Genomic DNA, 8,740 nt, shown 5'->3' with positions numbered 1-8,740 from the left:
ACATGCCTGGGTTGTGGGCTCCATCCCCAGTGTGGGGCCTGCAGGAGGCAGCCAATCAGTGATTCTTTCTCATCATTGCTGTTTCTATTTCTCTCTCCCTCTCCCTTCTTCTCTGAAAGCAATAAAAATATACTTTTAAAAAAGATATTACTAGCTGATAGTAAAACCCAGAAATCTCTAAGGCTCAACACCACAGAAATTAATTTCTTGCTCATGAAAAGCCCTGTTGGGTATTTGGCAGGTGGCTTTCTACATGGTGACCCAGACCCCTTCCAGCTTGTGGCTCTGGCCTTGGGACCTCAACATTATTTCCTTCTAGCTGGTGGGCAAGCAAGGAGACACACAAGTCCTCATGGGGGATTTTTAAAAATGTTTTTATTGATTTGAAGTGCGAGAGACGAGAGAGAGAGAGAGAGAGAGAGAGAGAGCGAGAGAGAGAATACATATTCACATGAGAGAGAAACATCCTATCGGTTGCCTCCTGCATGCACCCTGACCGGAGATTGAACTGGCAACCTGAGTATATGCCGTGACCAGGAATCAAACCCACCACTTTTTGGTGTACAGGGTGACACCAGACTAACTGAGGACCCGACCAGGGCACCTCTGTGCTTTCTGTACTCAGAGCTGAACCTAGTTTTCTCCCCCTGGGGATGTGCCCGCAACCCAGGTACATGCCCTTGACCGGAATTGAACCTGGGCCCTTTCAGTCCACAGGCCGACACTCTATCCACTGAGCCAAACCGCCCTCCCCTCCCCTGTACATTCTTAAAAAAACTGGAAAACTCTGGCCTTTTCTGTGTCCTGGATGCTGACTCCGTCCCCTGAGCTTGGAGGGCTCTAGGACCCAGCAGTCGGGGAGCGTGTGTGTGTGTGTGTGTGTGTGTGTGTGTGTGTGTGTGTGTGTGTGTGTGTTGAGAGTCCTTTCCTCATGGTCCCTCCCCTCCCTTCCCTACCCTTCCCCCTCTCCATTCTTTCCCTTTCCTTTCTCCCCCACCCCTTCCCCCTCTCTATTCCCCTCCCCCTTGATATCCTAAATCTTCCTTCTGTTCCCTTCTGCCTCCCTTCTCTCCCCTCCTCTGCTTTCCCCTCCCCTCCCCCTCCTCACCCCTCCCACCCTGTGGTCACATGGGGGCACGGATTAGAGCCTAATCTGCCCAGTGCTCAGCACTGCAGTCTGGCTGTGGGGTGGGCTTGTGGACTGAGCTAGCCTGGGACCTGGGAGAAGGGCCTGGAGAGGGGTGCCCACAGCCTCCCCCCATGAGCTTGGGGCTGGGGGCGTCATTGGAGGCCCAGCTGGCACTGGAGACCGTTATCCAGGTGGGTCCTGCGGGCTGTGCCCACCCCATCCAGTTGCCCTGGAAGGAGCGGTGAGGAGTGGATGCATCTTGGGGGTCCCGTGGTGGGAGAGGTGTGGTGGTGAGGTGCACAGGGGCTCCAGTTTGCACCCCCAGCCTGACTGGACTCAGGGTAGAGGGGTATGCAGGGCTCAACTGCTGTGGCTCCCTTATCCCAGTGCCCTGCGGAGGATGGGGGTCCCTCCTCCCAGATTTTGGGGTTAGGGTGACTTCTGCTGGCACGCACGGTGGGATCCTCACCTATCTGGGTTGGAGCCAGCTGTGGGGTTTGGTTCTCTGGCCCTGGAGGAGCCTCCTTTCCTGGCAGGAGGCACACAAGCGTGTCCTTCCTGGGGGCGGTTTTTGCGATTCTAACTCCCAGGCTTCTACCCATTTGGGGGATTTTCTGACGGTCTCCTAGGCACCCACATCTTGGGCGACAGGACTTTGCTCCTTCCCACTCAGGCCACAGAGTCCAGGGTCCCAGGTTCCCCTCAGACCCTCTCTTTCCCCGCAGACACTGGGGAGCAGCGTCCTGGGGCCGGGTCAGGAGACCGGCCTGAGTGTGCAGGACCCGGCCCAGGACTGTCAGCCCGCCCACCTGCCTGCTCTCCTCAGGGAAATCGTCACCCGAAACTTCTCCAAGCCTGAGAGCCCAGGTACCGTCCTGCCTCTCCCCTGCACAGCCACTGCCCACATCCTCCCTCTTCTCACAGCCCCTGCTCAGTAGTCATGACAACAATAATGACTGCAGCTTCCATGTGTCCCCACTGGGAGGCAGGTACACCCGTTTTACAGATGAGGAAATGGAGGCTTAGAGGTGTAATTTGCCCCGATGTGTTCCCCACGTTTTGCTGCTAGAAGGCAGGGCTGAGCACCCCCTCCTTGCTGCAAAGACTTAAACCCCAAACGCCATATTCTCTCCCAGGGAAGGTGTGAGCTGGCTGAACCCAAGATTATAAGGGGGGCGGGGGGGCAGTTCAGCTTAGCTCAGGGCTTTGCAGAAATCCAAGCAGGGGGGTGGTACTGTCCATCTCCCTTCTCCCCCCTGTCCCCCACCCCCCAGGAAGGCTGATGGGCCCCTGCTCCTTCTGGTGGGTGGAACTCACACCAAATACACGGTTTGAGAGTCTGGGAGGGGCACACTCAGTCCCAGCGGGAGGTTGCAGCTCTCCTTGGGGGTGTTCCTGGTGTTCCTGCCATGGTCCTTGTCTAACCTCGGCCTCCTTGGGGCCCCTGGGAGGCACAGACAGGGACTTAGAGAGCCGAGAGGCCTGTGGCATATGTCCAGTTCCATCAGGTGGAAGGGAGCCCACAAAATGGGGTTCCTTTTCCCTGTGGCCTCTCCTTTTTTCCTCTACTTCCTCCTTTTCTTCCTTACAACCTGACCAACCTGAGCCCTGGTCTCAGAAGTTACCTGCTCTCCTGGGTCAGGTTACTGTTCCACCCATTTTACAGATCTGCAAAACTGAGATCCAGAGAATAGCAGTAGCTGCAGAAGGAAGGAGCTAGAACTTGGGGCCTAGTCTCCTGACTCCTAATGAGCCTCCTTCCTGTACCTCCTGGGCCTGCTGGGGCCACACCAGCTGTAGTTGTGTCCACTCTAAGCCTAGCCCTAGGCCCGTGGCTTTGCCCACCTTCCTGTTCTCTGTTGTGTGACCTGGTGCTGGGTCCTGGTCCATCTTCCTGCCTCCACTGATGGGTAGGGCACCTGGAGTGGGAAGATGTCCCCCTGGACCCAGCTGGAAGCTAACCACATGCCTGCTGTCCCTCTCCAGCCCTGCTGTCGGCCACAGAGATGGCATCAATGCTGTCGCTGCAGGAGGAGAACCAGCTGCTGCAGCAGGAGTTGTCCCGCGTGGAGGACCTGCTGGCCCAGAGCCGTGCCGAGCGTGATGAGCTGGCCATCAAGTACAACGCGGTCAGCGAGAGGGTGGGTGCTGCCTGGGGGCTGAGAGTTGAGCCAGCTGCTCCCTGGATGTGAGGTCAGGGAGGTGTCCAGGACAGGCCTGCACACTGGGCGAAAAGGTGCGCCTGGACTCAGGCCGGCCTGGGTTCGAACTGTGGCTTAGCCAACTTGAATGGCCTTGAGCAAATCACTCTGCTCTTGGAGTCTGTTTTCTTTTTTAAAATTGATTTCAGAGAGGAAGGGAGAGGGAGAGAGAGAGAGAAACATCGATGATGAGAGAGAATCATTGATCGGCTCCCTCCTGAATGCCCCACACTGGGGATTGAGCCCGCAACCCAGGCATGTGCCCTGACTGGGAATCGAACCCTGACCTCCTGGTTCATTGGTTGATGCTCAACCACCGAGCCACGCCGGCCCAGCTTCCCTCAGAGAGGGAAGGCACTGTGCTTGGGGTCACACCGCCAATTAATGCTCGTCTCTCGACTCCCAGCCCAGGGCTCTGCATTACCGCTTTGTTTCTTGGGGGTGGGAAGAGACAGTTGGGCTGGGAGTCCCAGGGGGCAGCTGGCCCCTGGGAAGCTGGAAGGACCTCAGCCTTGACGTTCTGATGTTGCAAATGGGAGACTGAAGCTGCTCAGGGTCCCCTGTGAGGTACCAGGACCCCTGTGCCAACCTGCTCATGCGGGGGCTTGCACACCCCTGTAGGGAAGAGGCTGAGCAGTTCTGAGTGTGGCTGGAGGCTGTGCCTGTGTCCTGGTGTCTGCCCGCCCGGACAGGCCCCTGACTTGTTGGGACTTGCAGGGAGCAGGCCCCCAGCACTGGGGATAGCTCAGAGCCGGTCTTCCCAAGGTTTGCAGGGGGTGTGGAGGGCCAGCTGGCTCGAGTTCCACATTGTCGGTGATGATGGGGCCCTGAGCCAACCCCCTCCCAGTTTAGGCCTCTCATCTTTTGACCCCTGGCACGCTGCCAGGCTCATGGGGGGCTGCCTCTTAAATGCCAGGTTCTGGCTGACAATGAAGCCAGCACTGCCCCCCTGGCTGGCAGGAGAAGGGAAGAAGAGGGGACAGGCGACAGGTTCCTTTTTCTACTCGGACACGGCTGCTGGGGCTGGGGCCTCAGCACGGGAGTAGGGGTCTGTGTTAAGTCTAGAAAATTCTACCATGTGGCCAGGGAGACCCCGAGTAACTTGTAGAATGAACCTGGTGCTTGACTGTCCTCGGGGAGATGGTGTCAGTGCCCCCCCGGAGGCAGGGATTGCATGAGCATGACCTCCGGGCCTTTTCCGGGGCTGCGTGGGTCACAGAGAACATCAGAGTCTGGAGATCACCTATTGCAGGTGGGGAAACAGACCCAGAAATGAGTGTGATGGGCCCAGGGTCAGTGGTGGAGCTGGGATGAGGCCCTGGTCTGGGCTCTGAGGGCCTGTGGCACTGTCTGTCCCTGCTGCCCCCTTGTTCCCATGCTGCAGGTGGCAGGCTTGCCCCTGTGGCCATAACTGTTGCATGTGGGCTAGGTTGGCGGGCCACAGCATCCCTGGGAAAAGAGAGTGGAGGTGAGGTAGGGATTTGTGTCCTGTTGATTGCATGTAGCGGGACAGGCAAAGGGCAGCCACCTCCAAGTTCAGAAGGAGGCCCTTAAGCTCCCTGTGGAGCCCCCCATTCCCACCCCTCCCCCCATTCTTCCTGTCCCTGAGGAGCAGGTGTTGGGTGAGGCAGCTGGGATGGGAAGGAGGGAATGGCCACCCCATGGATTCTACAGAATGGGCTCCCTGGGCTCCCTGTGTCCATGGCAACCTGGATAGAGTGACTCGAATAATAACGGTACTAGGGCAGTGGTTGCTAGGGGAGACTGTAAACTTCTTTCATCCCTGGCTTGGTGATACCCTTCTCTCCTTTTGAATTACTAGTAAAATTGAAAGGCTGTTTTGTGAGGGTGAAGTTTGTGGAAAGGGGCGAGGTATGGTTGGGAGTGACCCGGGCCTGGCTCTGAGCCCTGGGGAAGCAAGTGGAGTACCTGATGACCGCCTGAGCCCCTCTAAATCACAGAAGCAGGTAGCACCTGGCCCAAAAACCTGTGTAAAACACACAGCACAGCCAGTCAGACCCACACAGACATACACAAATGCACAAACACACCACTGCAGAGTCTGCACCCACTGCCAGACACCACCCAGTCCCACCCAGGTGTGGCATGTCTCACACAGGTGCACAGTCACAGCAGTGATGTATCCATCCTGCGCACAACACATTGTCTCACATGCTGGGGACACACAGCCAAAGGTCAGCACAGAGAACAGAGTCACCGACACACACATCACAGACACTCAGAGCCCAGACACATGCTCCAACTCCCAAACATGTGAACACACGGGTACACACAGACGTACCCACCTGCACCACAATGTAGACCTGCGACCACAGACACCCCCTCTCTCAGGTCCCCCGAAGGCCTAGACACGGAGCTGCTCAGGGTCCCAGGTGGAGACAAATGACAAAATACTCCCCACTCACCCCCGTGAGATGCACCTGCATCGGTGCACAACACACAGCATTTCAGTGCCACCGCCGGCACGCTCGGATGTGGACCCTGCCGGTCCCCTGACTGAGGTGAACGGCTTGCAGACACTGGTCACAGGCCTGCAGCCCAGCCTTCACAGAGACCTGCGTACCACCTCCGCCCACACCTGCAGACCGAGTTGTTCCCCCAACTTGAATTGAAGCCCCCACCAGCCCCTCCCTGTGGGTGGCTCCAGTGGCCACAGTCACCTGCCCCAGTGCTGTCCTTCGGGGCAGGGGGGAGGCAGAGAGGAAGCTGTTTCCAGCTTTCTCAGTGGCTCCTTAAGCGTCTCCTGAGCGCACTGGATCAGTGCAGGGAACAGCTGGAGGGAACCGGCACCTGCCACTAACCTGGCCCCGTTGTTAGTGTGGGGGCGAGCAGCTGTGTTTGCCGTTGGCTGCCCTGGGACTGGGCGTGGGTGGACGTGTGAATGCCCTGCCCAGGCTGTAGGCGGTGAGTGTGGGCTGGTGCCAGAGTCCATGAGGCTAGGCTGTCTTCCTGTTGGCTCGCCCTGGGCACTGTGGCTCCTGTTAGTCCCACTCATCCTCAGTTGCTTCCCCCACAGGTGGAGTCTGAGGGGCCCCCTGGGACCAGCAGGTGCCTAAGGAGGATAGAGGGTTCCAAGGCTGTTGGAGCAGCCAGGGCCAGGCAGGCCTCCTTCCTGTGCCCACAGGGCCTGACGATGGAGCGGCTGCGAGCCACCGGGGGGTGAAGGAAGGGCGCTGGCAGCAGAGGCTTCCCATGAGGTCAGGGAGAGGTGGGAGCCTGAGGCCGGGCCGGGGCTCAGGCATTAAGAAGCCACACGGTATAGAACATACGTGTGCACCTCATACAAATCTGAGTGCTGAGTGTGAGGGAGTCGGGGCAGGCCGAGGAGCTCATCTGTGTCACCCTGGGGATGTTTGACACCGCCTGTGTGCCTTATGTGTGTGCATGTCTCTAAGCTCAGTAGGCATGCATTGATGCCTCTGTTTGAATGTATTCACATGTGCTTGTGCCATTAATTCATGATCTCTATGAACATGCCACTAACACTGCTGTAGGCCTAAGATACAATGGGAACAATAGGCTTTCCTGAACTCACTTGGGTTTGGGGTGGGAAGACGTGGGCACGGATCTAAGAATCATCAACCACAGGGGGGTTAGTTGCTTTGGAAGAGAGGCTCACAGTGCACCAGGGCCTCTAAGGTTTACCCCAGGTGCGTCTTCTTTATGTTTTGCATGCATATGTTTGTGTGTCCATGCATGCCCCATCTGTGTGTCCATGCATGGCTGCCTTAGGCCATGCATATGTGTGTCGCATCCAGGCTTGCCCAAATGTGCCTGCAAGGCATTGTGGGTCTGGGCCCAGCCTGGTGCTCCCTGCTGAGGCCTGTGTCTGCCTTCCCTGGAGACGGAGGACTCTCACCCAGGGCCCTTCCCTGCAGCTGGAGCAGGCTGTGCGTCTGGAGCCTGGGGAGCTGGAAACACAGGAGCCCAGGGGGCTGGTACGGCAGAGCGTGGAGCTGCGGAGGCAGCTGCAGGAGGAGCAGGCCTCCTACCGGCGAAAGCTGCAGGCCTACCAGGAGGGCCAGCAGCGGCAAGCCCAGCTCGTGCAACGGCTGCAGGCCAAGGTCAGGGCCACCCACTCCTGCTCCTGCCTACCCAATGTGCTTGCTCACTTTGCCCTGCCCCCACCCCCTGGGGCTAACCATTGCTCACCACCCACCCCCAGATTCTCCAGTACAAGAAGAAGGGCTCAGAGCTGGAGCAGCAGCTGTTGGAGAGATCCACAGAGCTGGAGCAGCAGCGGCTGAGGGTGGGTGCCAGGGCCGGGCAGGGCAGGCCCTTTCCTCCTCGTGCCCAACCTGATGCCCACTTCTCCCATCCAGGACACAGAGCACAGCAGAGACCTGGAGAGCGCCCTCATCCGCCTGGAGGAGGAGCAGCAGAGGTGGGGCACCCAGCAGGAAGAGGAGATGGCTGGCAGGGCGGTCCTCTCCAGCCATGAGCCCATTGGTCCCTCTTTGTCCCACCCAGGAGCAGCAGCCTGGCCCAGGTGAACGCTATGCTCCGAGAGCAGCTGGACCAGGCGAGCTCAGCCAATCAGGCTCTGAGAGAGGACATACGCAAGGTGACCAGTGACTGGTCACGCAGCCGCAAGGAGCTGGAGCAGCGGGAGGTGGCGTGGAGGCGTGAGGAGGAGGTGGGCACAGGCTTCTGGGAGGCCAGTGGGGCCTGGTGGGTCCAGCCTGAGCCAAGGGGAAGGGTCTTTGTAGAGTGGAGAGGACTCGGGCTTCGGGAGAAGGAGCGGGAGGCCCTGCTGGCCACGTGAGCCCTTTAGGAGAGGTAAATAGTTGTCATAATCATAGTTGGCCTTGATTGCACATTCCATGTGCTGAGTGTTCATTTCTTCCCTATTTCTCAGAGTAACTGAGCATGGTAGGTGCTGTTGTCCTCATTTTAAAGAGAGGTTAGTAACCTGCCCGGCCATGCGGCTGGGGTGCAAACCTCGGTGCCAGCACTCTCTGCCCTTCTCGCTGCCTCTTGGGACTGCAGGGCCATTGAAACCCATTTTCCAGTGCCAGAGGGAGGCTTGGCAGTGAGAGGCTGACAGTTTCGACACAGCCCTGTGTGCAGGCCCAGACCTGACCCCCCAGGAAGACCCCCTCCCTGGGCGACAGTGCCTCCCAGGGTGGTCAGACCTGGGGCAGAGCGGGTGGCCCTCCCCGCAGCCCCTCACTCCCCCTGTCTTCCCTCCAGTCCTTCAACGCCTACTTCAGCAGCGAGCACAGCCGCCTGCTCCTCCTCTGGAGGCAGGTTGTGGGGATCCGGCGGCTGGTCAACGAGGTGAAGATGTCTACCGAGAGGTGAGGCCCGGCTGGCGGAGGGGTGACGTGGGGAGATGCTGCAGCAGCAGCTGGGGGGCACCCATTTTTTTTAAAAAACATCATTTTTC

General features: G+C 58.6%; 1 protein-coding gene across 1 annotated transcript in view; it reads left to right on the top strand.

Annotated features, from left to right (window-relative positions):
• Positions 1–1,102: 1,102 nt before the first annotated feature.
• Positions 1,103–8,740, top strand: part of CROCC (ciliary rootlet coiled-coil, rootletin) — a 50,109-nt gene continuing 42,471 nt past the window's right edge. The window contains exons 1-8 of the mRNA XM_015565930.1: positions 1,103–1,320; positions 1,855–1,996; positions 3,116–3,270; positions 7,230–7,415; positions 7,517–7,600; positions 7,674–7,735; positions 7,822–7,987; positions 8,545–8,651. Coding sequence (XP_015421416.1) covers positions 1,261–1,320; positions 1,855–1,996; positions 3,116–3,270; positions 7,230–7,415; positions 7,517–7,600; positions 7,674–7,735; positions 7,822–7,987; positions 8,545–8,651 — 962 coding nt within the window. The 5' untranslated portion in view covers positions 1,103–1,260. The remainder of the gene's footprint in view (positions 1,321–1,854; positions 1,997–3,115; positions 3,271–7,229; positions 7,416–7,516; positions 7,601–7,673; positions 7,736–7,821; positions 7,988–8,544; positions 8,652–8,740) is intronic.

This window comes from Myotis davidii, unplaced genomic scaffold (genome assembly GCF_000327345.1).
Source record: "Myotis davidii unplaced genomic scaffold, ASM32734v1 scaffold299, whole genome shotgun sequence".
Classification (NCBI taxonomy): domain Eukaryota; kingdom Metazoa; phylum Chordata; class Mammalia; order Chiroptera; family Vespertilionidae; genus Myotis; species Myotis davidii.
The sequence above is the reverse complement of the archived record's forward strand: the minus strand, read 5'-3'. Positions and strand labels throughout refer to the sequence as shown.